The 15741-nt window shown below is 38.8% G+C and overlaps 1 protein-coding gene across 3 annotated transcripts in view; it reads left to right on the forward strand.

Moving 5' to 3' along the window:
- The window catches only part of SHC3 (SHC adaptor protein 3), a 57747-nt gene extending 42831 nt beyond the window's left edge, over positions 1 to 14916 (forward strand). For all 3 annotated transcript variants that reach the window (XM_023944911.2, XM_023944906.2, XM_023944907.2), the window contains 6 exons: positions 215 to 341; positions 1385 to 1538; positions 2557 to 2653; positions 3516 to 3710; positions 5839 to 6134; positions 9161 to 14916. In XM_023944911.2, the coding sequence (XP_023800679.1) occupies positions 215 to 341; positions 1385 to 1538; positions 2557 to 2653; positions 3516 to 3710; positions 5839 to 6134; positions 9161 to 9289 (998 nt within the window). In that variant the 3' untranslated portion in view covers positions 9290 to 14916. The remainder of the gene's footprint in view (positions 1 to 214; positions 342 to 1384; positions 1539 to 2556; positions 2654 to 3515; positions 3711 to 5838; positions 6135 to 9160) is intronic.
- Positions 14917 to 15741: the final 825 nt, after the last annotated feature.

A 15741-nucleotide genomic window follows, 5' to 3' on the forward strand; every position in this document is an offset into this window, starting at 1 on the left:
ACCTTGTCTATTGCAGTTACACATCAGTGCAATTTTATGTAACCTTTAAAAAGTTGTGATTACCTGAAATTCACTATATCAGAATTGGTTTTTAATAAAATGTGTACGTCACTAATAGGGTAACTAAGCTTGACATGTAGGTATTTTGTCATAGGTCATTGCATCCCACCATGACATAAACAGTGATTTGCATATGTCAATCTTTTTCATTTAGCTTGTCATATACTGGAATGCTGTGATGGCCTGGCCCAGGATGTCATCAGCACCATAGGGCAAGCATTTGAGCTTCGATTTAAGCAGTACTTGCAATGCCCCTCTAAGACACCGACTTTCCCTGATAGGTGAGTGCAATTCCAGAAGACGGCTAAAGGACCTTCTTTAGCTTTCAATTTACTTGATGAAATGTGGACAATGTTGCTGGAGACAGACTTGAACTTAAAAAATATTTCTGCTGTATTAGCAAAACAGTGTTTACCTAACAAATATGAAAGAAGTACAGACAATTTAAAAGAATAGGCTAAATATGGATTTCACAATGATGTTAAAATGATCAGATATTTTGTGCTGTAGTTAGTAGGCAGAGTTGGATGGCTAAGAATGGTTGTTATTTGTGGCATTTCCTCATTACTGTCACAGCAGCTGTGTCAGTTTAGATGGAGTAGGTCAGACTGCTGGGCTTCCAAAATGACTAATGATGTTTCAGTATTTCTCATATTACGGTGATGTTTCTAGGAATGTGATATATTTCAGGGAGGTTTGACTGCAGTGATATCTGGAGGATACAAACTTTGTCTGCTCGTATATGTTCAAAAGGCTGAGAAATAGCATTCTGTTTTATTTAGACACATGGACTGCTATGTGTTTACTAACCTTACAAGAAACCCTAGTGAACTTGTACACTCTGTAATCTCTTATATCAGAGCAGAAATAGGTATGTAGGGAATATAAAATGCTACTATCCTAATCTGGAAGCATGCTGTATTCACATCTCTTGACTTTGTGAAGTTGTAGAATTACATTGGTGATAGAGAAGTCATAATGAAAGACAGCTGTTTAGAGCCTAGTCAGTCAATCAATTAATAATACAAGTGCTATTTTAAGGTTAGATAGAGTTGTTAATGCAGTTTATAATGGTCTTTAAAGCTAAGTTTAAACACACTCTACTCAGCAGAAAGAATTTGGTCCATTACAAAGAAGGTTTATGTCAGTTTGTCTAAACAGAGATCTGCTGCATGATCCATCATTGCTTCCCAACTTACATTGATAGCTGAAGTGTCCATACAACATGCAGCAGTGATCCTCTGGCAGGCAGCCTTAAACTGCTGAAAGTATCTGTAGGTGCTTGACAAGTGAGAGGCAAAAGAAAGCACTCTCTTCCTTATAGGATGCAAAGTTTTGAGGACCCATGGACGGAGGAAGATAATGAGGCAACAGAGCATCACTATTACAACAACATCCCAAATAAAATACCTCCCCCTGGCGGATTCCTTGATGCCAGGCTCAAAACAAAGCTTCCCAGTGCGGCAGACACAGCTCAGGTCAGTATCATTTCATTTCTACTATCCCGCTGATTGATCTAAATCTTTTAAAAGACATGGTTTTGTGGTGGATACGTTGTGACTGTCTGTAACTCGCAGCCCTTCCTGTGTGGCCAGTTTCCATCTGAATGGCCGCTGTAGATCCAGGGGGCAACACATAAGGCAGGTTCAGAACAAATTAAAGAAGTTGAAATCCTCATGGTGTTAAAAGATTAGCCAGGTTGAAGGAACAGAAATCCACTGGGGGCATCCACATTTGCAGAGACCATGTCTGCTTCAGAGAATATCAAATAGTGCACATTACTTGGGAATGATTTAATGCAGCATCATTTAAACAATCTAGTGCACTCATTACTAACAGTTCATTACGTTAATGACATGGCAGTGATCAGTATTTAGCCAGGTTCCTTGATAAGTTTTCCACCTTGTGTTGAGCTAAGGTCAGCTTGAATATTTCTACCAGCACTCCTGTCAGAAGTTTGACTGAAGTATCAATGTAGCCCCTAACAGGTGTTTTCAGATCCAGCACAACTCGGCTTAAATCCAGAGGGGTCCTGTCTGTAGCCAGCATCCTCCCCTTAGTGCCCAAGTGCATGCCCTGGTACGAATGTGAATCTTTCAGCTCATGCTGTGAAAAGTGCTGGGCTGTCTTCTGTTCCCACGTGTGTTTCTGTGGAGCACTTCTCCCAGTAATAGGTTGTCAAAACTCACTATGTGAGTACAAAGTAAAGAAATGATGCATCATTTGGTATCATGGGGGTGACTATAAGCAGAAAGCAGGGAAGAACACGTGAAGGTCACTGGCAATATCTTACTCTTACTCAAATGTATTTGGGATATATATATATATATATATATATATATATATATATATATATATATTCTGACATTTAGATGAAGTGGAAAGGAAGAGTGACAGTACAGAAAATACATCCAAGGAAATTAGCAGAGCCACTTGTAATGTGTCTGAGCATTTTAAAGGCAATTGAAAAATTCCTTGCACATGTGTCCATTCTAGTCTGCGTCAGGAGTGGGAGGAGAGCAAATTTATTATCAGAGCCATCACTTAGGAGAAAAATTCAGTGAAGAATGGCATCACGGGCCAGTTAAACAAGGTGAGTTTCACTACTTTTAACTGTAATACTGCAGGTGGTCTTGAAGGGAAAGCATGTGAAAGTCTCATGCCTCGAAGTCTTAAGGCAATGAACTGAACTTGGTTGATAGGTTCCCTTTGAGTTTTAGTGTTGATACCTCTGAAAAGCATTTGATAATTACCTCTGGATAAATTATTAAATGCACACCTTCATGAAATATTTTCTTCTGCAGAGCAGTTCATAAAGAGTTACCCAGACTTTCAGCTTTCTAACTTTCTGTATCTTAAAACCCCATGATCATTAAGTGTCTGCTGCAAGATCTGTTCTGAAAATCTGACCCACTAGAGTATGCAAAATAGAATTTTCAAATGAAAAGCCTAAAGTGAGAAATTTAATTCAAAATGGGAAGCAATGCTCTCTACTCAACAAATAGAAAATAGTGCATAATGTTCCTTTTGTTGTCTTGAGTTTCAAGTCATTTCAAAATACATATAAAACTTCACCCCATCCAGCTTTATGTGATAGCTTTGCTGTGTTTCTAGGGATGCTTTTGTTCAAATGCCAGATTATATTCTCTATTGTCAATCTACACACATTTGAGGATTTCATACCTTCTCCTCCTCTCATGACTCCCCAGCAGAATATAATTTTTGAAAATTACAGTCTTTATGTACAAAGATTTCCTTTCCTCCTGGGAAACAGCCCCACCATACCCTCATTGAAATACAGTTCTGAATCCATTAATCAACACTTTTTCTACTAGATCCAGCAATTATTGACTTTACATCTCCCAATCAGGAAATTTTAAACCTGTGGTGATGTGGTGTTATGGTAATTGTTAAATACTGTTCTGTTGATTAAAAAAAGGTCTTGGATTTTCTAGGATCTCTGGATATTTGTAGTATGTCAGAAGAGAAATCAGAAGTAGCACCACCAGCAGAGCTGCCAATATATGTAAACACCCAGCACATAAATAGAGAAGATCTATTGGCACTTCAGGCAGACGCTGAAAGTACTTTCAGTGGAACAGCAGAGGATGCTGAAGCAAGCAGCCCAGGAAAGGATCTGTTTGACATGAGTGAGTTCCTCTCCTATTCACTTTCTTTCTAACAAGTGACCAAATATGTTTATGCATTAGCTCTGTATTAAACAAAAAAAATAGGAAAATTTTAGTTTTCCTAATTTAATGTTCCTGGTGTAATTATGATGAATTTTAGAATCCATTGTGGTTTCATACTGGACTGAACTAAATTAAAGGTGGCTGAAGACTTGGAGCTAGTCTGAAAATTTCTGATTTAAGGTTAGTGGCAGCCTATGTTATCCTTAATATCAGAGACAATTATGTCAGAAGAAAAATTAATCAGGAATCTTGCCATTGAGGAAAGTGAAGGAGGGTGAAGGTATGGATGGGTGAAGAATTGTCTTCAGCCTGTCCTGTAAGTATATTATGAGGGAGACAGTGCATATATGAAAAGCTTTGTGCCACAAGGAACCTAGCATGGAAATTAAAGTACTGAGTTACCTCTTTCTCTGGGTAGGCCTACTGCCCTATCTGTTCCAACTTTGAAGGCTGCTTCTCCTAGATCAGAATCATCACCATAGCTGCTAAACCACAGCTTAAGCCTCAGCCATAGTTTAGTATTGGTGCTACCAATATACTTTGTTTTCAGCCTTGAGAAGATATGAAAAGTGAAGAAACAGTGAAAGCATTTGATGCACAGAACATTTTCTTGATTTATTTACTCTTCCTCCCTCAAATAAATTGCTTATCCATGCTTTATTTAATTCAGTTCATATAATTAAAAGGCAGTGAGACAAAGCAGTTGGTTCCTACAAGTTATTTTATTTGTAAAATAAAATATCTACATTTCTGTTATCTTAGTATACAGAAACCATTTTTCTGGCATGTTTTTACTGAGATACAGCTCTATTTCCACAGCTTAGTGAGATGTTCAGTTGAAAGAAAGGAGGAGGATGAAAGTTGAGAGAGTATCTATCTTTGAATATAGATCTGAAATGAGGAAAATCTGCTGTTTGAAATCAGGGATGTTAACTCTTATCAGCCATTGGAACATCAGAGAAAAGTAGAATTAGAAAATGTGCCAATTAACCCTAAGTGAGTGGTTTGTCAAGCTAAACCTAAGTTGGACTTCATGCAGACTGCAGTATAGTGAAGAGATTTATTAGCTACCTTTAATAACTAGCTGAGATATCAATAAGCTGTGACAGCACAATATTTTTCCTATTTCTTTGACCTAAACTAGCTTCTCTGTGGCCCCATGCAAACAGAGCTTTGTACTCCTTGCATCGGAACAATCTGTTTAGAGCTGATGTATCGTTTTGCTGTGCCGCTCGCCCTCCAGATGTCCTTTTGTAAGCCTAGGGGCACAGAAAAACATTTCTTTTAGAAATGTACTGGTGGGCCAGATGAAGGTCTTTCAAGAGTAAATAGCTTCCAAGAGGTCAGTACAACATGTAACGAAGCACCCTATGACACATTTGCTATTTCTGTAAGACTGCTGGGATCCATAATGACACTTCTTTGCACTCAACTCTACAATTGCACTGAATTCAGGACTTAGCTGAGGTTTAAAAGATGCTCCCCCAAGGCTGATTTTAGCAAGGCAAATGATGTTAAATGTGTTAACTTGTGTCTGTTTTGCAAGGTTCTCTTCCTAGATGGAGGCTAGGAGTGGGCTGCGTGTGAGGGTGAATGCTCCCTACTAGACATAGCCTTGGGCTGGAGACTCAGTAATGGATAATTTTTAAATGAATAAGTCGTTTGAACAGAGACCAGATATAAGTATAATGACATTAGGTATCCCTACTATGCAATTTATTTGAAATTAAACTGTCTAACATACCTAGAAAGACTGAAGGAGAGATTTGCCTGGTACCAGATCGTATAAATTCAGCTGTTGACAATAGCCACTGCTGAAATAAAGCAGTACCTTTCAGAAGATCCTGCCAGTCTGGTTCAGTCTGATTTTTGCCAGTATTGTTCTGTGCATAATATACATTTTAAACACATTACACTCCTCAGTCTACATACATTATATAAATTGGTAAGTCTATTAGTATATTTTCCCTCATTTTTCTCATAAAGAGAAGTGGCTGTAATGCAAAATAAACCCAGTTTAAAATGACCCAGAATATCACCATTTTGCTACATGATTTACCTCTTTTGTTTCTATTTCCACAATCAGAACCATTTGAAGATGCTCTCAAGAATCAAACATCTGAGGCTATGTTGAAGAAATCCACCTCCACGGGATGCACCGGTCCTCCTTTATCCAAAGTAGCTGTCCAGACTGAGGCTGAAGAGCTGAGCGCTGAGCCATGGTATCAAGGAGAGATGAGCAGGAAAGAAGCAGAACAGCTATTAAAGAAATGTGGAGATTTCCTTGTGAGGAAGAGTACCACAAATCCTGGCTGCTATGTGCTGACAGGCATGCACAAAGGACAAGCCAAGCATCTTCTTTTGGTGGATCCAGAAGGAACTGTAAGCACTGATTCCTCACTAATAGATGACGTTTCTGACTCTACTCATTTTATCTAAATGCCTTTAATCTTCTTTGCAGCTTATTCACACCTTATCATAAGCACCACGTCGTATCTCTGTTGTGCCATCACATATCTAATTCTCTCCCTGATGCCTAGCAGAAGACCTAGAGCATAGTTTCTGCACATTGCAGGGAGCCTTAGGGACCTGATTCCCAAGCAAGTTCACACTTTGACTGTGTAGTCTTGGTCAAAAGCGCAGCATTCTTGCTAAAGGAGGGAGGTTTGACTAGCGTGCACACTGGCAATTTCCACTTGGCAGGTCTGTTACCTGGGATATGGACCAGGCCCTCTGTTTTTTCCTGCATATATGCCCAGGAGACAATTGGGGTAGGCCTGTTCTATCTCTTTGCTGCACAATAGCTCCCTCAGCTGATGAAGGGACTTTCCACACAGCAGGATGGAGGGGGCAAGGGAGTTCTAGTTTTCTGTAGCCTGTCCCGTCCAGCTTCTGTGGAGGCGTGAGCTCTTCAGAGAGATTGGAACCATTGTCATGAGTTTTATTCTTTATTCTCCTGGTAGCTGCAAGTAGGCAACTCCTTTTCCTCTATAAAGGACAACTTTAGATAACCAGCTGCAAGGTAAGGGAGAAACTGCCATAAATGCCAGCCTGTAGGCATCTGAGCTGAAAAAGCTGTGGCAGAATTATGTCAGTCCTGCAGAGTCTGTATTGCAGTGGTGAGGAGCACCCTTGGTACTTGTTGCAATTAATTACACTTTCCACATGAGGCCAGTCAAAGAATGGGTTTGCACTTTTGAGGTGCCAGCTGCTTAGTCCTGGATTTGATGGGTACACCAGCCCAGGGGAGTGGCTCTACACCTCTTGAGGGGCGGTCTCCTTTGCTAAAATTCAGCAACAGTTTTATGACTCCTGCAAAAAGATAGCCTAATACTCTTTTCAGCATAAACCCACAAATTACTGTTACCGGCTACTGCAAAGGAAACGCTGCTGTGTGATGTGGTAAGTGCAGGAACACTGTGCCCCACCAGGAGCTCTTCTGCAGTGCTGACTGGCATGGAATACTCAGGTCCTGTGATGACTTCCAGGACATTTTCTTCCTGTACAGGATGCCCCCCCCCCCCTTCACTGCACTGCCTCTAGTGCATCTCTAATTTGGTGACCTCCTTGGTTAGGGACCTGCTTGTTATCTGCACCTATCCCTTCCCTCAGCCTGCTTGTACCATCATGGCCCTGAGGTGCCTTGCTCAGGAGGCACTGTTCCAGAACAATGATTTTCTGCAACTGTAGCTAGTTACAGACAGCTGTGCTCTCTGTATGACTTGTGGGATCCTGACACAGCCTCTGAGCAGCCCTATTTGCAACTTGTCAAAGTAGAGAATCATCAATAAAATGCCAGTGTGTGGCCAGCCACCACAGCGTGCCAGTGGCTTGCATTTCGTCTGCTTGGTCTCAGCAGGATTGTTCTTGAAGACTGATTCACACAAATGTTGCCTGAAAATTAATTTCACACACTGTACCCAGTGACATGTAGCAGGTCTTAAGGGCGTGTTCTCAGAGCAGAGTTAACTGTCCAATTGCTTCTGCTGTCATCCAGCTAACAAAAAAAGTAAAAAAAGGAAAAAGAAATCTCTCGGTCTGATATCAGATGCTTAAAATGGAGGACTGCTGGATTTTTCTAGATTTAGAATTAGACTCTGGTGATGGTAGGGTGTCTAACTTACAGTCAGAACATCTCAGAATACAGATAAGTAAAGTTAGTGCCTTTTTTAAAGGTGTATTTTCATTTTGAAAATATAGTTTGATTTTAGGAAAAATGACATTTCAAAGCAGAATGCTTCAGAACTTGGGAGAGCCTTTTGGATTCCTTCAGTGACATAATTATGTGCAGACTGACCAGAAAGCATCATATGCCATCAAAGTTATTAGTTTCCTTTTTTTATGTCACCACGGGACATACTGTGTTAAGCTTCTAGCAGATTTTACAGAACTTAATGTTGAAATTGAATTATTTCAGGAGAGGTGTCCACCACAGCATAAGATGACTTTTGAAAGTTTTAACACAAGTTGTTCTCTCTTCCTGAGAAAAGTTCAAGGAGAATAGATGACATTTCATACTTAGAACAGTGCTCACAGGCATTTGCTTGAGGCAGTGTAGAGCCAGCCCAAAAGAAAGTTTTAGTGCAACATGATGTTTGCTCGAGGTGGATTTGTGCTCTGCCTGCAGTAGCTGTATGCCTAACTCATTTGAAACCTAGGAAGGAAATGTTTTGTGGATATGTGGCTAAATAATTAAAGATTGCTTTGTAATATAGATTAGTTTTTGGCTTCTGATAATTTTGGCTGTTTTATCTTGCAATGTCAGTTTCCTCCTACCATGGGTGGAATGTTATATACCAGCAGGATGCCGCCACAAAGGGCTGGTATGTGGGCTAGAAAAATAATTTTTCCAGCCCTGAAGTGTTTAAGTTATGGCACAAGGATGTATTGAGCAGCATAGGGCAAACCCAAGGTAAGTATATATGGTGGCTGGATCTCTTTCTAGGATGGGAATTTTCGAGTAGTGGAAGAAGAAGATCTTAAGAGAAGCACAAAAATGCTGAGGTGCTCAAAGAAGCTGGATTCTAACATATCTGGCACAATAGTGCTTTCTAATTAAAAAGGTGAAAACACCTCAAAGCAGGTGGTCCTTCAAAGAAGAAAAATTGATCTAAAAATCTGACTTACAGTGAAAGAAAATCATGAACAGAAGTATTCAAGCAGATCTATTCAGAAAGAGTAATAAAAGTATGCTGGTCCATGGAATTGCATACAAAATACATATTTGGTGAAAATAGGGGGAGTGAGAGAAAAAACAGGAGCCACACTGGGTAAGTGCCAAATTTCCACCAATTTTGATGGAAGAGGGATCAGATTCTAAAATATGATTTTGTCATTTTAGACAATTTTAGTGTGAAGTTAAGGGGGAATTACTCATTAATCTATCTTTTTGCATCCTTTTCTTGAAGGTTCGTACAAAAGATCGTGTCTTTGACAGCATAAGTCATCTCATCAACTATCACCTTGAGAATAATTTGCCTATAGTTTCTTCAGTGAGTGAACTCTGCCTGCAACAGCCTGCTGAAAGAAAACACTGACTCCAGATAACTCTTTTAGTTATTGCAACTTGCAAGCTATAACTGGTAGAAATTGCAGATCTGAAAAGAAAATGTACATTAAAAAAACCCCACATATTCACATACATTTCACAAGTATATTTTGTTTAAGAAGCTGCATTTCATATGGTACACTTGAACATTTTCAGTGCTTTATGTGACATGAAATCACAGCAAAAGGCTTTCTTAAAAGTAATTTCAACAAAATTGTTTAGATTCTCTAATGTGAATGTTGATAGTGTATATACACATTATATATATTAATACAGTATATATTTATATTTTTCAAGTCAGTCTGTTGACAGTATAAAACTATCTTCTGTGCCATGTGTTTTTACCAAAAGAAAAATGACAAGTGTGATTGTTCAGATAAAAAAAATAGAATCCAGCAGTCTCAATTTCTTGAGAAATTTAGTATTACAAATCTTACTTCTGATTTTACCTAAGAAGCACAACTATGGGGATTATAGATGGATTATGCTAGTTAACCATGGAAGGAATCTGAATTCAGTAACTAGAATTCCAACTCAGAAATTTAGCATAAAATATTTTTTAAACGCATTATTCAGTGTCACTGATATCAAAAGGATTTTATCTTTCTGACGTCAAGTTTGAATTCTTATATGATGTTATTCGAAACATTTGTATCTTACTTTAGCAATGACTTGTTGTGATCTCTATGTGTACAAGGTGTGTGCTTTGATTTTTCTATGATATTGTAACAGTATACTGTAACTTCAATTTATTAATTTCAGTGCTAAGGCTATTTATAAGTAGTTCTCTGCTTATGGTGAAGATCTAGGTGTCCTTGAATTAACAGTTTCAAACGAGATGTTGCATACTGATTAGACAAGTTCAAATAACTTGTGTTTGATAGACTTAATACAAGATGTACATGACTGTTCAAAGACATATCTGAAAAATCTTTTCTTGTTATAAGCAGTGAAGACTATCTGAACTCAGTGGTCAGTTTTGCAAATGATGTCACTTGCATTTACTTGCCAAAGCATAACTTCATTTTGGCCTTCAGCAAGTGATAGGCATTGGAAATATACTAGTTTTTCTCTAAATATCAAGTTTAGAAAATACACATACAATGAAGACACATTTCTGGCAGAAATGCCCTTGACTTTTGGTACTGGGAAATGCTTTAAGGGATGTTTGTACTGTTCACATTAAAGCATTATATAAAGTTATTTTCCCATTCTATGAATCTTATTATGAGTCAAATTCAATAGACACAGTTCCTGTAAATGCAATACTTGTGCCAGAGTCAAGATTTAGCCTTCAGCAATTCAAGGTCTTCTCTAGCACCAGTCTCTCAAATCAAATCTTCAGACTTGATTCATAAAAACTTAGCAGGGTAAGTCTAGGTTAAGTACCTGCCTACCCCAGAGTATACTTAAAGTTACGTTTGGTTCTAAGAATTTGCTAAGTTTAAAAATTTGTCATACTGTAGTCAAACTGACTGAAGAATTCACTTTGAATATATTCAGGCAGGACTATCATGTTAAAATTCTGAAATAATTTTTTGTACCTTTTGCTTTTAAATATGGAGAAGTTGCAATTTGAAAGTTTTATTTTGAGTAATCTCAAAACTTGAAATTATTGAGACACCTAAGACTAATCATGGAATCTGCGTCTATGTAAAAATGCACCTTATTCTGTAATTAGGACATCTAGAAGCCAAATTGAGACATTAGTGAATCAAATGTTTGTGATTAATTTTACTAAAGAAAGTTATTATTTGATATTTCTAGGTCTGAATGGGAGCTGAGAGCAAAGGAGAGCAATTAAATGCTGAATTCAACCCAAATCAGTATGGCACTGAGTTTAGTGGAATTCTTAAAATTTTGTTTCAGTAGACTGGGAGTGGCAAAGAAATAGGAACAGGTCTTATATCCCAAAGCATAACCCTTAGGTGTCTTCAAAAAGCCCACCTGCTTCCTTATGTCAGTTTTGGATTCCTAAATATCCCAGAAAAATGTGACAAGATTTGGGTGTATGAATTAAAGGCACTAAACATACACTGAAATAAATATCTTAATTTTTTTACCACTGTCCTAGCTTTAGCTTTGATAACTTAAGCAGCCACTTAGCTGCATGTTTTGGAAATTAAAGCTGATGTCAAGGAGACACAAAATGAAACTGCTTGACAGAGATACTAAATTTCCCAGACTTTATTTTACAAACTGTGCCTCCAGGGAAAAGTGGCTATTTTGAGCTGCTCTGTCAGCACAGCCAATCTGCCCAGCTTGGCATACCCAGTGATGATGCAAGGGTTACACATCTTGTCTAGATGCAGTGTGGTCTGAGGGGGCAATAGCTCCACTGCACTGCAACAGTGCTCTGCTGACACGGTGGGCCAGCAGGTCTGCCACACATGAGGATACAGAGGCTTTTCTACATCACACAGCCTCTAAACTGTCCAGAAAGGAAGAGCCTGTGTGCCACTCAGTACTCCATTTGTGGATCCTGACATGGTTTTGGTCCCTGTCTCTCTGGTAGATTTAGCTTCCCCCTTTATGAAAAGGGTGAATAAACTGTAAAGCTATTTGGATAGCAGTTCCAAACCGGTTGTCATTAGATCAATTTTAAACTGACTGCAACAAGAACTAATTGAACCTGCTAGAGCAGCTGGGCTCACTTCTGTGAAGAGACAACTTTGCCACCAATTTAAGAGATGTGAAAGTAGTAAGATAGATTTAAATGATGAGAAGTTAGCTGAAAACCTGACAACTGACAGCATAATAATGTGAGTCTTTTAATGTTCACCTTTGGTTTGGAGTCCTTCATATTTTTTATTATTTTTTATGCAATCTCAAGGACTAGACACTTGCTTGTGGTAATTCAGTGCCATGACTTCAAGAAGTGGGATTTCACTGAAAGAAAATATTTTCTAGACTCAATAGAAATCACTGAGATTAGGTGATATGATAGTATCTTTTGATGTTTTTCCAATAAATAGCTGCAAAGTCAGAATCAGAACCCTAAATATCCTGCAAGACTGTCTACATTGGTTTTGAGTCCTATCTGATTAACAGCTGTGATTTCAGTTGTGTTGCAAGTATAGGAACTAATGACAATGAAAATTTAATGCCTTTAAACAAAGAACATTTATATGTGAACCAGATGATTGTGATTACTTTTTATTGCAGATCTAGACTAATTATTAAGTTAATAAAATTCATCCAATGTTGCTGGCAGTGATAGGCTGGATATCTAGGTAAAATCATGTCTCCAAACTTTCAATTTCAGATGCTTCAGAAGCAATGAAACCTGAAAATATGGTTTGAAAACTGAATTACTTTCTGGCAAAAGGGAGTTTATTCAGAGTGAGGAATTGCAGCTTCCCTTTCCTTAATGCAAGAGGAGAATGTTCAAACTAAACATGCCTGGCTGGTCAACATATGAGAAGATGCAATTTCCATGGCTTAATGCCTGCCTTTTTGCTCAGTTATACAGTTGTTTCACTCCACTTCATCTCCTGCAGGGTTCACAATGCTAAGTAACACTGGTTCTGCCAAAACCTGTCTGCCAGACATTCAATAAAAACTTGAACAAAGGACATAGTCCTGGGAACAAGACTTCAGTGCAAAATGTGCACTGTCATTGGAACAAAATGTTTAACAGTCTGGTAAATATTACCTGCCAACACTAAATTTTCCATAGTCTGTATTCATACATTTTCCTCACTGTGGAATAATATAGTCACATTTCTTATCACTATGGTCCCCAGGCATCATGTGCAGTAATATGAGGAGAATTTTTCAAAAATTATACTCTTGTGTGATTGCTGCTAGCACATCAATGCCAGATGCCAGCTATAATGTATTGATAGAATTGATGGATATTTAGACATTTGCCAGTAGATTTAATAACCAGCAAAGTTTTGCACCTTCTAAGAAATTTGCAATTATCAGAGGGATATTTGGAACTTGTGAATGTTCTAGAAAAAGTTTGCAAATCCTGCTTTCAAAACTTTGTTCTTATCTCCCAATGTCTATCCAAAGTAAGTGTTAGAACCAAGAATTTGTATTAGGATTATTACCATAATCCATATTTGCATAAATGAAGTCTAAGCTGAAGTAGGAGTCATACTTCCCTTTTTATTTGCCTGACAGTTTCAAAATATGTCTGCATCAAGTCTAAATTCAGACATACCTTAGTGCATTGTCAAAACCACTTTTTTGCCCAAGCTGAGGACTGCACTCTTCAGACACCCATGTGTGTTCAAAGCTGTCAAAATGTGGGTGAATTTCCGCTAAATGCTCTATGATCAGCTGGACTTACTCTACTCACTCGCATACAATGTCTGTGGACCTTGGCCATATCTGCATTGGATGCAGCTGTAATGAGGGCAGGCTCACCGAAAAGATAACATGGATATACAGTTTGCCTGCAGTTAGCCAGAGGCTTGGATAGAGAGTGAAAAGCTGTCTGGGGAGAGCAAACTTCAGGGATAAGAAATGTGAAGCCTGGAAACATGAGCCAGTAGGCATTTAAGCCAGTAATGAGAATAGAGAGTTGTTGCCAAATTATAACCATGCTAATTGGTTGATAGAGTTAAAGCAGAACCTCTGGGGATACAAAGCCTACTGCTCATCTCTTATTGAGACATTTATGTTCACAAGCCCTGATCTGTTCCTCTGCACACTCCAACGTAACTATCTCCTAAGGCTTCCAGGGAGAAAATGCAGGGCTTTTTTTTTTCTTTTCTTTGTCTCAGTAAAGGGGATAAGATTTCAGAGCTACACATTTCTAGCAAAAGCACCATACAAAGAGTGTTTATACCTTGTTTGACAACACAACAGGTCACGGAAACCAAAGGAAGAAAGAAGCTAGAGCTAGGTGACTCATTCTGCTACCCCACTGTGTAAGAGACAGTGCAGATGACTCAGAAAACAAAGCCTCAGAATTTGAGATTAAGATGCAGATTTACACTTTATGCAGCTATCATGAAGATCAAACAAAGTCCAGGTCAAATAAAAACTTTATCCAGCAGTCCTCCTTTTTCTTCCATGAGGAAAAAGACACCAAACACACCCAGGCATACATTAATGCAAAATTAAGTGAAATTTTCTACTAAGTGAAGAATGTGAAGATTATAATTAGTATATATTTGTGTCCTTTTTGTCTGGATTGCTGTGATAACTGCTTCTTAGTAAAGTCCTGCAGAGTTAAAACTTGAAAGAAGCTAGGTTTCTTCTTTCGAGGTAAATGTTTTTCTTTGCATTGTGTGGGCAGCAACAACAAAACTAAAAAGTGACTATTTTGCTGTAAAAGGAAGTTTTATTGTACAATTGTTATTTAATAATATTTATTACTTTTAGAAACATTTTTAACTGAGAATTGCAGGAAAAATAATGTATGTGGAAATATTGTGATAATTTATATTCCTAACCACTTTTGTGAATCTCAAGTCTTTGCCTCTCTGCTGACTGTGATATTTTAGCTGTAGAGACAAGTTTTGTCTCTGAGGAAGTCCTTGAGCAATGTAGTTTGGAATATAAGTGTCATGCAACTGTTTTCTGATTATTCAGTTTGTATATGTTTAACCAAAGTAATAAAACAGTGAGCACTATTACTAGACTGAAATGCATGTAAAATGGACTTGAGTCTATTCTCTTATGCTCAGGTTCCTTAATGAAGTTTATTTGCTGGGTTTGGGGTTGGGCTTGGTCTTTTTTTAACTGACCTGAAGGGAGGCACATTTTGTAGCAGAATGTGTGCCATTCAAAAAGTGCATAGGGATATTAATAAATCAATCAATTGCTCAACCCAGTAGAATCAGGGATGAAAAATATCAGAGGACCAAATGGCACATGAGGACCTGGACCTCTGCTACACTGACTTTACACCACCACAGGAGCTCCATGTGCTTTGACAGAGACAACACATGTGTTTGTTTTCAACAAACACTGTATTTGTGAAAGCATGTAAGCGTTAATACAAGCCCTTCTGAGCCAGATGATGCCTGGAATGTTCTGGAAAGGTAGGCTTGGCTGGAAGTAGGTGACACTCAATGGGTGAGAATAGAAAAGGGTAGTCCACTTCTGTGGAGAGTGACTGCAAGGACAAGAGCAGCCACTTTATGTACTGCAGAGAGGACATTGTCTCCATGTCAGCAGGAAGATGTAACCCTAGTCCTCTTCCTCCGCTGGCCACGGGTCTTCTTGCAAAGGCCCTTCTTTCCCTTTTGACCACTTGGACTAAAGCTGAGCCTGAGTAGGCCCTGGGAAGTTACGCTGTTCTTGGGGAGAAGAAATGCAGCTCTGAATGCATTAGGGGCACCTGCAAACTCTGCATGCCTCTGCACAGTGCCTCCAGCCCTCTTCAGGTGCTGGGGGTCCACAGGACAGCAGCAGAAACCCCCAATAACTGCTGTTGTACCTGGCCCCCACGAGCCTGGCCACGAGAAGGGAATGTCTCCA

The sequence above is a fragment of the Cyanistes caeruleus genome, chromosome Z (genome assembly GCF_971803275.1).
Source record: "Cyanistes caeruleus chromosome Z, bCyaCae1.hap1.1, whole genome shotgun sequence".
NCBI classification, from domain to species: Eukaryota; Metazoa; Chordata; class Aves; order Passeriformes; family Paridae; genus Cyanistes; species Cyanistes caeruleus.